The sequence below is a fragment of the Mustela erminea genome, chromosome 14 (genome assembly GCF_009829155.1).
Source record: "Mustela erminea isolate mMusErm1 chromosome 14, mMusErm1.Pri, whole genome shotgun sequence".
NCBI classification, from domain to species: Eukaryota; Metazoa; Chordata; class Mammalia; order Carnivora; family Mustelidae; genus Mustela; species Mustela erminea.
In genome coordinates, this window is record NC_045627.1 from 85,930,222 (window position 1) to 85,944,297 (window position 14,076).

At 53.5% G+C, this 14,076-nt stretch overlaps 1 protein-coding gene and 1 long non-coding RNA gene across 3 annotated transcripts in view; one reads left to right on the forward strand and one right to left on the reverse strand.

Annotated features, from left to right (window-relative positions):
- Positions 1-105: 105 nt before the first annotated feature.
- The window catches only part of DHX32 (DEAH-box helicase 32 (putative)), a 56,367-nt gene continuing 42,396 nt past the window's right edge, over positions 106-14,076 (reverse strand). For both annotated transcript variants that reach the window (XM_032313680.1, XM_032313679.1), the window contains exons 7-12: positions 13,863-14,021; positions 5,613-5,804; positions 4,832-4,981; positions 2,656-2,843; positions 1,574-1,755; positions 106-483 (exon numbers count right to left, since the gene is read on the reverse strand). In XM_032313680.1, the coding sequence (XP_032169571.1) occupies positions 312-483; positions 1,574-1,755; positions 2,656-2,843; positions 4,832-4,981; positions 5,613-5,804; positions 13,863-14,021 (1,043 nt within the window). In that variant the 3' untranslated portion in view covers positions 106-311. The remainder of the gene's footprint in view (positions 484-1,573; positions 1,756-2,655; positions 2,844-4,831; positions 4,982-5,612; positions 5,805-13,862; positions 14,022-14,076) is intronic.
- Positions 477-2,528, forward strand: LOC116573530. The gene is made up of 3 exons (XR_004278863.1): positions 477-1,102; positions 1,296-1,443; positions 1,576-2,528. It is a non-coding gene; the product is annotated as an uncharacterized LOC116573530 (long non-coding RNA).

Genomic DNA, 14,076 nt, shown 5'->3' on the forward strand with positions numbered 1-14,076 from the left:
TGTGTCTGTGACACATTTACAAAATAGCTTTTAAAAAAAATTTGGTCAAATTATGATTGGTGGATTAAAAGATTTTCCAGTAAGAAGGAAAACATGGAGTCGTAATTTAAAGAACTCAATAAAAACTTCTATTTTTTATTTTTAAATAATATACAAAGTGTTACTTTTTTCAAGACTCGTGTGGGGTGTGCTGTCCTTTTTCAAGTTGAATGTCTGCACCTCACTCTGGTGAAACGACGTTCAGGCCAGCTGGGGCAGGGCAGGAGCGGGACTTATTGCACATCTTGCTTTCCGTGGAAGGTTCTGAAGAGTCACTGGACGGTGCATCTCGGCTCAGTAGTCTCAGGGCACTTTTCACACATTTTCTGGTCCTTTTTCATTGTTGAAAGAGGGGAAAGGTGATCCATTACTTGGTGGAGAATATCCTTACTTTCACTAGGAGGCAAGTTGCTGAAATAGTACGGTGGTGCCAGCTGCATAAATCTGTTGAAAACATAAAGGTGAGATTTTTTTTTCTTTTTTGGGGAGAGCTACAAACATTACATGTGGGAACTTCCACCCCGAAAGAATCTCATTGTAGACCTGGTGTTTAATTTGAACTCTTCTGTCTCCGTCTGCCTTTGCGGAATAAATACTTCTTGTGGTTTTTTCATGTGGTTTTCATGGAACTAATCCAACTGCATTTCTAGAATATGTTGGCTTCTCTCATGTTATGCCACACAGTGGGTGATGCCCAGCACAACACGGGAAAGGCCAATCAGGTGTTCCCGAGAGCTTTGGGTGAATAAGAGGGGGGTTTCTTTGCCTCTGTGTCTTATTAACAAAAACCACTCCCCGTCCACCTTCTGTTTACTTTCGGTTCCTGCCCTGAACATCACTGTCCAGGCAGGAGTGCACGTGCAGGGGACCCACACCTGCAGTGGTACCAAGAGTCTGGTCTTCGTTCTCACTACTGCCCCTGTGGTTCACTCACGTAGCCACGGAGTCATCCTTCAAAGTGTATGGAGAGGATGCTACTCCTGCTTAAGACTCTCGAGTCATCTTGTCCTGTGCTTCGGATAAATTCCAGGCCCTCACGTGGCCCACAAGCCCTGCACCTCTGGTACCCACCCGTCTCCCACCTCCCCTTCTCTGCTCTTCCCCACTAGCCCTGGTCTCGGTGGCACATCTCTTCTGAGAGGGGGCTGAGCTCATTCCTCAAGATCTGCACCTGCAAACACTATTTCTCTGCAGCTTTTCATATCTTTTAAGAGGTATTATGCTCTGTTCTGTAGTTCACTTTTTTTTTTTTTAAGTAATCTCTACACTCAACACGGGGCTCAAACTCATGACCCTGACCGGGGTCAGGCATCACCTGCCCCACCGACAGTACACCAGGAGCTCCTCTGCGGGCTGTGATCCCAAAGAGAGGGGCATTTATGCACTCATTCGGAGAGACCTGCTGTAAGTAGGGACGCTCGGCAGAAATTGGAACTGGGGCCAGCGTAAGCTCACAGAAAATGTCCCAAGAGCCAAATGGGTCATTTGCTCAAGTATGAGTTGAAAAGAACTTCATTTTTTCTGTTCAACTCACAGTTCAGGAGAGATTTCTGAGGTAATCCTGATGTAGTTGTTCTCGGCTATGCTGAACTTGTGGAAGAGCACCCACTCTGGCAGCCTCTTGGTGACGGAGTAGCCGGATAGCGGGTGCAGCTGAGCGACCTGCTTGTGCGTCAGCATCAAGTAGTTACCCGACCCGTCCACGTCCCGTGCGATCTACCAGGCAGCGTTGGGGAAAAAAGATTTGTGTTAAGATGGAGGTAATGGACAAAAATGTTTTCTTTAAAAAAACTCCACAAAGTGTTTTGTTCAAAATCGTGAAAATTACATATCTGCCACGTATGTTTCCTATTTTCAGACCTAAAAAATAAGCCCCAAACAGGTTTTGCCCAGAACTTTGAGACAGTGACGACATTCCTAACATCAGCAGTTTCAGGCAGTGTGTGAAGAGCGCGGCTGCAAAGGCGACGTTTGGGCCGTGAACGCTGGCGTGGTACCTGCCACGTTCTGGGCCGCATGTTTTAGCTCAGTCAGTACAGTAACACTGATGGAGGAACCTTACTTTTTCTGTACATGATGAGGAAACTCATGTTAAAATGTCATTTTTTTCTCTGTTAAGACCACTTTAGAGTTTGCGAGGGAATACCACAGCTTCTCTGACCGCGACGTGAAGAACATGGCCGCCTCGGTGGTGTGCTTCAGTTGAGGCGGCTGCGTTAGGAGGCAGCCTTCATTCGGGGGATGAAACAAATGAGACACTGCCTTTAGTTCTTGGCTGAGAGTTAGTGTCACCGGTTAAATGTGAGCTAATTCACAGAGCAGCGAGACGAGGGACTGACCTGAAGCTCGGCCACAGCGCATGTTTTCCTAGCGTCCCTGCTGCAGTGAGAACAGGCCGCCTGTCCTTTTGGACAAAGTGAACATACTCTGGCTTAGCCCTTCAATTCCCTTGAGGGGAAGTATATTTAAATACTAAATCTTTAGTAACATAGAAGGTTTGTAGTTTTATTTAAAGTTACCGCCAAAAAAGAATCCTAGGCAAGAGCTTCCAGACCGACCATCGCCGACAGGTGAGATTCGGGAAAGCCCACACTGAAGGCCGCCAGCCCCACTCACCTGCATGAAGTAGCCGGACAGAAGAGCCTTCTTTATGTTCAGAGCATTTTCCTTTGAGCCAAAAGCAGGTTCTGCACAGGGGAGCTCGATGCGCTTGACAATTTCCAAGAGTTCAGCTCGGATAACGTCGGCCATCCTCAGAGCACAGCAGTTGAGGAAGTAATCATGACACCACTTTTCAACACAGTCTGGAGGGAAAGAAGCAGAGCTGATGTGCTGTAAGCGGTGAGAGTCCAGACAGGACGGAGGGGTGAGCTCTGTCCTCTGCACGCCTCTCCTAAAGAGGTACGTGAGCGGCAGGAAGGAGGCTGCAGGAACACGGGCTGGCTGGCGGGACCTGCTCTGGCCGTGGGGGTTCTGGATGCCCACCGAACTGTGGGCACAGCATGTTCTAGTGCCGACCAGTGTGTCACCCTTCGTCAGCAGCTGTGAAGGGGACAGAGGAGGGGGTCTCTGATCAATATTTGTCTTTTGTTTCATGTACTAAGAGTGAGGATGTTCAGGGCCACGTTTACTCAACTTAGGAAGGGAAAGTGTACAGTACAAGTTCCCTTAAGCCATGAAAATATCTCAGTATAAGAAAAGGATCACTACTAGGCTGAGTGGGGAATTCTGTTAAGCTCACCTATCTGCTCTAGCTGCAAATTTTATATATGTGTTGTGTGTGTATTTTTTTTTTTTTAGATTTTTATTCATTTGACAGAGCGAGAGAGGGAACACGAGCAGGGGAAGTGGAGGAGGGAGAAGGCGGCTTCCTGCCGAGCAGAGAGCCCAGTGTGGGGCTCGATCCCAGCACCCTGGGATCATGACCTGAGTCAAAGGCAGATGCAGAATGACTGAGCCACCCAGGCACCCTCCAAATATTATATTAAAGTTCAGTCACCTGGTTAAGTTAATGCTTTCTTGCTACCTGTAGTTACTTAAGATGGACCTAGAGTTCTGCCTTGCGCTGGGAATGCATGTGGCCTTCACACAGCAAGCAGAAGACCCCGGGTGACCCTGTCCGGTATACTCAGACCTCCTCGGAGCAAAAAGAGCATGTACTTGGGCAAACAATGGCACCCACCCTCCTTGTTCTCAAAAGATGCCACCGGGGGCTCCTGGGTGGCTCAGTGGGTTAAGCCTCTGCCTTCGGCTCAGGTCATGATCCCAGGGGCCTGGGATCGAGTCCCGCATCGGGCTCTCTGCTCAGCAGGGAGCCTGCTTCTCCTCATCTCTCTGTCTCTCTGCCTACTTGTGATCTCTCTCTCTGTCAAATAAATAAATAAAATCTTAAAAAAAAAAAAAAAAGATTTAAAAAGATGCCACCAAGCTCCCCCTATCCTTTCTGGCTCCACTGACTTGATCTTCTCAGCTCTAAAAAATTAACTCCTCGCTCTCTAATTCTACTGCTATGCGAACTGCTGTCATCTTTTCCAGCTCACTTTTCATCCTACCAGAGCAAAGGAGGTAAAAGATGCTTCATGGAGAACGACGGTTCCCTTGCAGGAAGGCAGCTCCTCGCTGGCTGCCTCTGAAGGCCCCAGCCTGTGCCCGCTGCTCTGTCCGTCCGCCCTCCGGGATCCACTTCCTGTCTTTAAAGCCAGGCAAGGGAGACTCAGGGAGAGGTGTTTCCGGTTCCCTTTCCCCTGGGTCCCTCTTGTGGAAATTCCTATGCTTGCTGTCGGTCAGCACCAGGACTTCTCAGCTTTGGCACACGCCCGCTCCCCACCTCCCCTCCCCTCGGCCAAACCCCAGTCCTGCTCTCTCCAGCCCCCTGGCAACCCGCTGACTCGTTCCTGGGGTCTGGGGCCTGGCTGGCCGGTTTGGTTCCGAGCGTCTGCATCCTCTCTTCGCCTGGGCGTGAATGTGGATGTTAGGGGAAGCACGAAGCACAGCTCTGACCCGGGGCCCCTAGAGATGGCAGTTCCTTCCCCGACCCTGGGGGGTGGAAGCTGTGCCATGCAAGTCTCTGTGTCCCCACGTCATGTGCACCCAAGCTAGCTCTGAGGCAGGCCGGGCCGGGCGCTGGAGGTCCACACGCACAGACACGCGTGGCAGTGGGCGCGGTCGGGGTCTCAAGCGCCATTCCACCCCGGGTGACCAGCAAGGCTAGGGAAGGGTGAGGAACACCTCGGCTTTCTTTGAGGAAAGAAAAGTGGAAATGAGTTTCTCAGGGTCACAAGCATTCACTTACGTTCACTGGTGGAGTTCAGAGCTGTGTCTTGGTAGGCTTTGTAAATGTTGATGAGGGTAAAGTGATCTCCTTCAGGATGTAAAAACGTCTTCCAACGAGTCAAGGCAGCCTCCTCAGCTCCATGTGGCACATTAGAGAAGCAGTTGGGAGCTTTAAGACACAAAAGGTCACGAGGTCAGCAAGACGAGACCTGTGACCTGAACACAACACGCAGAGGGGAGGGGCTCACTGCTGTGTGTCTGGAACTGCGCCTGTCTACTTCCTTTAACAAACGCTATTCTTGCTCACTTAGAAATCAGATTTAGGGTGAGCTGTCATGTTTTTGTCCCTATTTATGTTTGCCTCTGTCAGGTATAGTGCGAGGCCCCTGCTGGTAGCACAGTCAGAACAGGCGGACACCCGGAGACCGGAGCTGCTCAGAGGCCCCGCTGCAGCCTTAGGCCTGTGCTGCCAGTAAAAGAACACATTAAAACTGAAAGTCATTAGATGGGCAACAGCAACACATAAGTCTGTGAGGGAAGAACACTTCCAGTGACACATTTTTCTTTCAGTGTCTGATGAACAAATTCACTGGATTTGACTGATTTTTTTATATTAAGATAATTCATCTTTCTACCTTTTAGATCTGTTAAAGTACTTCATTATCACTTGAAAGGGTTAAATGAATTGGTCAAAGTCTCTGTTAGGTTCTTAAACTATTTCAGACGGCTCTCGGCTCTCGCTTAACTCTAGAGCCAGGACAGACTGAGGACACAAAAGAGCGGCGCTCCCCGAGGAGTACCTGTCACCATGGCGGCGATGGTCAGCATCTCCTCCACACAGTCAAATTCGCAGGACGCTAGGATAGACTTGGAGAGCTGAGGGTCAAGAGGAAACTCCGACATGATGATCCCAAACTCCGAGAGGTTCCCGTCATTGTCCAGTGCTGCCAGGTAATCCAGGTCTTCCAAGGCCTGCATCAGACTCTCCGGGGCTAGCAGAGGGAAAAAAATCATCACCGTCTCCTAGAAACAAGATGGCGTGACAAGTCTTGGACCTCCCCTCCCAAACAGTGGGCAAAAAACGGTCTGCGAGACCAAGGATGTCAGGCAGTGAAGGACAGTGATTCCTGAGAGGGGGACGCTAATGACGCGAGCGCCACGACTGCCCAGTGTAAGGCCTTGACAGTTTCCTGCTGCAGCGCCAGAAGGGGACCTGGTGGGGCCTGTTGGACTCCCACGTCATGAAGACGGGGTGGAGGGCCCAGGGAGGCTCAGGTGGCCAGAGCTTGCAGGTGGGGTACCTGACAGGAGCCATATAGAGAGAAGATGCAGAAGATCCACGGAAGGTCTCAACTCATCAGCAGAGCGTGCAGAAGAAGCTGTGTCGGGTCCCAGAACCATCCAGGGGATTAGAGGGACAGTGCCAGCTGCTCTAATGAGATCTAAGATAACCCCCATTTCTACCCACTGGACTGGGAAATCGCACAGTTCATGAGGCCCTGGGTAGGAGACACGGAAGGGAAGAGCCCCCGCCTCCACCAACCTGATGTACACTCTCCGGTGTCAGCTAAGGAATCTGAAAAGCAGGACCTGAAAGGATCATCCTGCAACCCAGGATAAAAGGTCAAGAGTATAAGAATAAAAAATATCGGGCACCTGGGTGGCTCAGTGGGTTAAGCCTCTGCCTTCAGCTTGGGTCATGATCTTGGGGTCCTGGGATCGAGTCCCGCATCGGGCTCTCTGCTCAGCGGCAAGCCTGCTACCCCCTATCTCTCTGCCTGCCTCTCTGCCTACTTGTGATCTCTGTCAAATAATCTTGAAAAAAAGAATAAAAAATATCTAATGCCCATCACAGCAAAATGTACAATGTCTAGCATCCAATAAAACATCATGAGGCATGAAGAACAGAAAATACAGTCCCATAATAAAGAAAAAAATTAATCCACTGAAACTGACCCAGAACCTGGAGAGATGACAGAAATAGTAGGCAAGGATGTTCAAGAGTTACTTGTCAGCAGGCTGATTTGCTCCAGATCCATATTTCTACTTTAAGTTTATAGATCAGTAATGACGTGTTCATCATATATGCTAATCCCCACCAAAAACGATAATCCATTTATTCAAAGAAAGGTACTCTTGGCCTTGCAGAATAAGATGAGATTCTCAACAGTGTTTTTCACCTGTCCGGCAGGTGGTAGAGCAATGCAGACCACACAAAGATGCAAAGCAGAGCGTTAAGCTGCTGTTGTGTTCCACCCCAGACAATGAAGGATTTCCGAGCACCCCCAGATCACTTTCACTGTCTCAACTCCATAGGTGCGCCCTGACCAGGAGATGAACACGATGGGGACCCAAGCAGCAATTTCACCTACTTGTATCCGGGAGTTAAATATAACAATAAAAATGACCTTATTTGCTGTTCAAACACTGACCGCTAAGCTACTTGTCAAAACTCAGGCAAACTGTGTAACTCCAAAGCCAGTCACCAACTCAGATTTGCTAGAACCCCTCCTTGCTAACAAGACACCATGAAAACACGGGGAAAAAACCACAGCTGTTGGGGGAGAAATGACTCACTGATGCCAATGTGTGCAGTTCGCCAAGTCTCTAGCCCTTTAGGTGAAGAAGAGCAGAGCATTTAAGAGCCATGATCTCAACCTGAGACACAGCCGTCGTGAGTAAAAGCTCAGTTCTGGAAAAGCAGGTGTTGGGGCTGCAGGGGCTCTAAGAAGTAGCCCCTCCGAGAACCTGCCTGAACCCCAGAAACCTGCTCAATGCCCTGGCGCTCAGCGTTAATCCCCAGCCAGGAGAGAGAAAAACATTAACTTTCCTACTGCTTTTGAATTCTCAGAGATTTAACACTGAGCAGGGAAGGCCTCCCAGGAGATTCCTGTCCTTGCCCAGGTTCTGCCCCCTCTGTCCCACCTGGGGGTCCGCACAGAGCACCAGTGTGCTCCTCCTCCCTTCTTGGACACCCCCCTGGGCAATGATGAGGCCTTGAGAAGCCGCAGTCCTGCGAAGGAGACAGATGGGCTATTCAGGAAAAAAAAAAAGTCCAATAGTTCTCTCAGTGAGCCATGACAGAACAGCTGACCTGCCAGAGAAGGTGCGAGAGGCAGTCACAGAAATGCGCATCTCAGATTAAACACAGCAGGAGGGGGTTGGGAGCACAAACTTAATTACTGACAACTGTTTAGAAACCAATTTCTATAAATCAGCAAGCCTGCTGCGTTATAACTTACAGGATCTTTGGCAACCACCCGTAAGCATCTGGCTTCACAGCCAGGCTGTGTCCCCAAAGGGCACCTGCACCTCGTTTTTATGCCCTGCAGCTGAGCTGGCTGCACACAGGATTACGAAGAGAGGTAACTTCATCATTCTGTTCCTGTCTTAACGTCAGGAAAAAAGGATGTTCTTGGGTTTTCTTGTATCAGAAGGAACAAGGTAATGAATGTAGATTACGCCGGTGAAGGAACAAAAGAAGTAACTGAATGGGGTTTGTTCACACTACGGTCCACACTTGCAGACACCTCCCAGAGCAGCTCATAAAACCATCTTAGCTACAAAGCAGAAGGGTTTAGACGAGACTCTCCTCGGCAGCTGTTTAAGTGTGAGCCGTGGGAACAGTGCTAACGAACGTCTCACTGGAGAACAGGGCAGGGGTCTCCCTTGGTCAGCTGTCCCTGGTTACCCCCACCGCACCCCACCAGGTAATACTCCTTAACCTATTCTCTAACCACTAAGGATCCAGGATTAAGGTTCAAACTGAGTGGCTGGAGCTGAAAAGAATCTGAGACAGGGTGGCTTCCATGGGTGAACGTAAGAGAAGCATTTTGAACACCACGCCCACGGCAAGGCCCGATCCCAGCCCGGCAGGAGCGGACCCTCTCGTACCCAGTCTTGCCGTGGACGGGGCTCGCCAGCAACAGCGCCGCTCCCTCCACCTGCTGAGCACCGGCTGCAGCATGAGGCAGGGGCAGTCACCAACTCAGCCCTCTGGGCTCACCCAGCTGTGCCCTCAGGCCAGCTCTGCTCCGTGCTGTGCCCTGGAAGGACACCCTCGCAGACCTGAGAGCCACAGGCACCTCATGTCACTTGCACTGCCCAGACCTAGGAAAGGACTAAGGGGAAGAAAGGAGCAGAGTCCAGCTCCAGGGGCTTCCTTGTTGTGAACTTATTTCCTTTTAAGGATAACATTCAACTCATTCACCCACTTCCTCTCAAGCCACTTGTGAGTGTCTTGTGCTCTTGGCATCTGTGAGGCCCTGGGGGCAGGGGCACACGTGGACAGGCCCAATCTTGGTCCTTCTGGAGTTGGAGGTCTTAGGAGGGAGACACACATATTCACCAACAACCAATTTCCAATGTACAGAGATGCAATTTTACCCCACAGGCCTCTTCTCCAGGAAGTGCGCCCCCACTCCGAGAAGCATGATGCTGTAGCCTGTGAACCTCCCAGACTCCCACTAACCTCCAGCCACGGCTGCTTGGCTCGGGGTGGGGCCCTGCTCAAACCGAGCCGATGACGCTCTATGTTGGGGGTTTCAGAGTCTGGACCAAGAGAAGCTCAGGAGTGTGCAGGGGCTGACTCGGACATCGCAAGGCTTGGAGAACACAGCCGGGATTCTGCCATGAGGACTGATGAGAGAGCAAAGGAGAAGACCCAAGAGACACAGAGATGAGACTCTGTGCCGAGGTTGTTCAGGTCTCTCGTGTTCTTGAGGCTTGACTTTCGTCTCACTCTGGGTTTCATGGGATACCCCAATCTCCTTATCTTCCTCCACTTGTGTTTACACTAGTGTGGACCGCATGGCTAGCTCTCACGGCCAAAGAAATTCTAACTAATACACCACAGCAGAATCACTCTGTGTTGAAGAGAAATTCTAATACACCACAGCAGAATCATTCTGTGTCTCCAAGTGCCACTGGAGCTTAGAAAAGGTAGGGGCCACTTTGGCCTCTGGAAGGAACAAGAACAGCTGCCCTCAGAGCTCTGTGTGCCTCGTACCTGCATTCATCACACACACGGAGAAAGAACAGATAGCATTGAACTCACAGCTTGAGAGGACTAAAGAAAAACGAAGTTTCTGGTCCCAGCTGGTTTTAGGACTGGGACTTGGGCACCATGCACAGTGCACAGAGGGAGAGACTGACAAGTCAGGAGATGGCTCTGGGCTGACAGTGTAGACTTTAAAGTCTTGGGACTTCTAGGGAATGGGACCCCAGCCACTCAGCCCACAGGCCTGTTCTGAGCTCAAGTAAGAGTCACACAGGTGGGGACAGCTACAGGATTGATTACATGCCAGTCATGTAAACGGATTTATCTTGACAACTCTGTGAACCAATTACTTTGATTATGCTCACATTCAGATGAAGAAACTGAGGCCCGAGGGGCTGACAATGCTGATGTTACACGGGGAGCGGAGGGCCATGACTGGAGCCCAAGCTTCCTGGTGCGGTCCCTCACCTGGGCCCCTCTGCCCCGGCTTGCCAAGTATGGTGGGTTTCCGTGGCTCGCCCCGGCTTTATCATCAACAGTGTCCCCTTTCATCCTCCAGTGTCCCAGCCTGGAGAAGAGGTCCCTGCATGCGGGACCCATGAAGAGCCTAAGGCGAATCAAGAGTTGAAAATGCTTCTGTTCTGTGCCTTCTACAGTCTCTCCCTTCTCCTCTTCACTTTCTGAAAAATTACTTTGTTGCTTCTGAGACCCTCCAGGATCCTCACTCAGCAGTTCATGTATTTGTGCCTGTTTTCCACACTCCCCCTCCACAGAATACAGAAATACACTCCGTGAGCCTGACCATCACTGATGCAGACATCTAGAGGGGGTTCCTGCCTGTGCGGTGTCAGGCCCTCCGCTCACGTCCGGGGCTGTGGGGGCGGCTGCCAGCTGGCAGGGGGGCTCTGTGACGAGGCTGTCTGCGTGCACCAGCATGTGCACGTGGCGTCTGGCCCATTCTGCCTCTCTCTCCTCTGAGTACAGATTGTCCTATTTAAAGACCCTTTTGCAAACCTCAAAGCAAAATCCCATTTCCAGCGATGCAGAGACAAGCAGAGGTGCTTGCCGGTGTGCACACGAACGTGGCAGACAGGATTCTAGAAGATCTGGACTCGTTGAGTCCCGACTCCTCCTCTGGTGAACCTCCCGCAACATCTTGGCAGGTTAAGCCCCTGCAGCATCTCTAATCCCTCTCTCTGGTGACTCCAACACTGGCCTCTATGGCTGTGATGCGATTCCGTCCCCACATCCTTGCCCTTCTCCTTGACCACCCGCTCCCATCCTGCCACCGCGTCTGGCAAGTCTGTGTGTGGGTTCCTTCTTCCCAGGTCATTCTAAAGCCAGTCGTCGCAGCCACATGAACTCTGCATCCAGAGGCAAAGATGACATTTGTCCCCAATTTTTGTGTAGGTGCCATTGCTTCCAGGAGGGCAACATGTGCTCATTTGACCCTGGGCCTCCTGACCCTGATCAGCAGTGACTGTGGTGCTCCTGATAGAAATAAACCTGCAGCACCAATATAGAAAAAACAATGGATTCTTTCTTTTTGAAGAGCTCTACATCAACAGAGTTCAATGAATAGCCTGTAGCCTAGTTACGCCAAATTCACTTGCACACGGCTCATGGATCCTGAAAGGGCTAACAGGTTGGCTGCGCTGGCGTAGTTCAGTGGTAAGTTGAGTTAAATGCACCAGCTGCAAGCATCATCTTTTTTTCCTTCTGAACTGATGAGTCAGGGCGAATCCACAGTGAGCTTTTTCCCCAGCACAGCAGACACAGTTCTGTGCGCGTCCTCAGGAGCCGACAGTAAACGGCGGCCCCAGCTCTGGGCATCTGCAGCGCGGAGGGGCCGCCGGGAGAACGGGGGTCTTCCCCGCTGCCGTGCTTTGCGGCTGCGTCTCTTCCGTCTTGACTGCGGGTCACCAAAAATCTACTGTCTGGAACCAAGAAGATGCCCGGGGAGGGAGCACGTGGGGATTCCGGGCCCACAAGAGGAGCAGCGGAGCCGGAGCTGGAAGAGCAAGTTTGACAAATGAAGCGTGTTTCTTCAGAGCTGTCTCTTCAGCAGCGGCTGAGGCCCCAACACACAGGCCACAGCCTCGCGTCACATCCTCGGGCGCTGCAGTCCCCCGAGCTGCCGGCCCGCACGTGGGCGCGTTTGCGGCGTGTCCCTCGCCAGTTCTCGGCACCTCTTCATAAAGGCTGGCGCCTCTGGAGGACCTTCCTCTTACTGAAGCTCTGAGTCCTGCCGGCCTCGGGGACCCGAGCGGCGCTAAGGCCAAAAGTGCTTCTGCAGCGCTCGCGAGCCTCCTGCGCAGCGGGGCCGAGCGACGGGAAAACGCGGGAGCGGAGGGAAAGCTCCGCGGAAGAGCAGAGCCTGCGCGGCTTCCGGACGAGCTCCCTGCGCGAGGCCTTCTGGCCGCCACTTCCGGTCGCGTGCCCTGCGCGAGGCCTTCCCGCCGCCGCTCTGGTGTGCACGTGTGGCCAGAAGCAGCACGTGCGCAGGCGCCGCTCGCCAGCGCCGATCGCCCTCCCCAGAGTCGCTGCGAAACCGCAACCGCTGGTCTCACACGCGGGACGGGAACGAATGGGACGGGAAGGAGTCCCTTCGTCTGAGCGCGCTCGTGCGCCTGAAGCACCAGCGAAGGCATCAGAGCTCTCGGTCGGGGAGCTTTACGGACATCAAGCCCCCGGTGCTTCAGCGACGCCAGGCCGGGGCCAGGACCGAAGCGGCCGCTCCAATGGGGACGACGGCCCCGACGCGTGGCGGGAAGGGCCTCCTGAGGAAGCGGCCGGTGGCGCCCTGGGGCCTAGCGCGGGCCTTCCCGGGGGTAGGGGAGGCGGCGGGGGGGCGGTCACCCAGGGCAGGCGCCCCTTCCTGCTCAAGCCGGGACAGACGGCGCTCAGCAGGCCGCGTCTGACCCGCCGCTGCGGGCTCCGGGGTGGGGTACGGTGGAGAAGCACCCCAGACCCTCCCTCAGACGACCCGGAGACAGGTTTGGGCGCGCGGGGCTCCGGTGTGTTCAAGGAGACTCTAGCAGAGTCCCCTCCGTCTGCGCGCGGGACCTAATTTCTGTGACTCGCTTTCCTCATCTGTAAAATGGGGTGAGTCCGAGCACACCCCCCACACACACACCCGAGCGTTGTTGCCGCACAGACGACCGTCCGCGCGGGTGTGAGACGGTGCTGCTGCCCCGGGGAGGACAGGCGCCTGCTTAAATGCATGAGAACAAGGACCGCATCTGCGGCTGCCCACCTTCCTGACCGCGGACTGCGGACGTCGGAGGCTCCGGCGCGTCCCCCGGACTGTGCAGGCAGAGCGGCGGCAGCGTTCGCCCGCCAGGTAGCAGAACGTGCGAGAAGGCGGGAGGTCCCGACCCACCTTCCTGAGCTGAGCAGGCCCGTGGCCGCCCCGCACACCGCTGGAGCCGCCTGCCCCGTGCCTTCTCGGCTTTCCACAGGCGTCTGCTGCTGCTCAGGCCGCGGGCCCAGGGCAGCGGCGGCCCTGAGGGAGAAGGCGGCACCTCCGGGTGACGGGACCCTCCATGGAGATACCCCCATCCGGAGAACCATGGCCGGCCTGAAACCCTGAGCTTGGTCCTCGGCTTCAGAGCCTCGGCCCTGCAGGAAGAGCTGCACCTGAATTACAAAGGAGGGAACTTTCGGGGCACTCCCAGGGGACCGTGCGACACACGAGGAAGGACGGTTGGCTGACACGTGTCCCACCAGGAGACCTGAAGGCTGCCCGAAGTCCCCTGCCCTTGGCCGCCGGCAGCCTCAGACGCCACACTCAGTCGACAGCAGGTCTCCAGGCGCCAGGGTCCCGGGCGCCAGGGGCCAACGGCAGACGGTTCTCCACGGTCAGGGCAGATAGTTCTAGAAGCTTTTAAACAAACTCCTTCAGAGAATGCTGCTCTCTAAAGGCAGAAATGCTCGTGCACAACCCAAGCCCACGCTGGCCCGGCCTACCCCAGGCGCCTGCTCTTCGGCCTGGCCGCCGGCAGAGAAGAAGAGGCCCACCTCGGGCCGCGCCTGCCGAGCGCAAAGCTACCTGGTCTGTTCATGAAGTCGCAGTGGCCTAGGCCCGCGATGTCTATTCTCTTCAGGAAGAGCACCATGCTGGTCAGGTTGGCCTCCTGCATCTCCGCTGGCTTGAGTGGCCGCATGTCCTTGGAGGCAAACTCCTCCGAGTACAGACAGAAGAGCTTTCCTAGAAGAAACCGAAGAGGGTGGTGTGAGTGCGCCTAGGTCGCCTTCAATCAGGG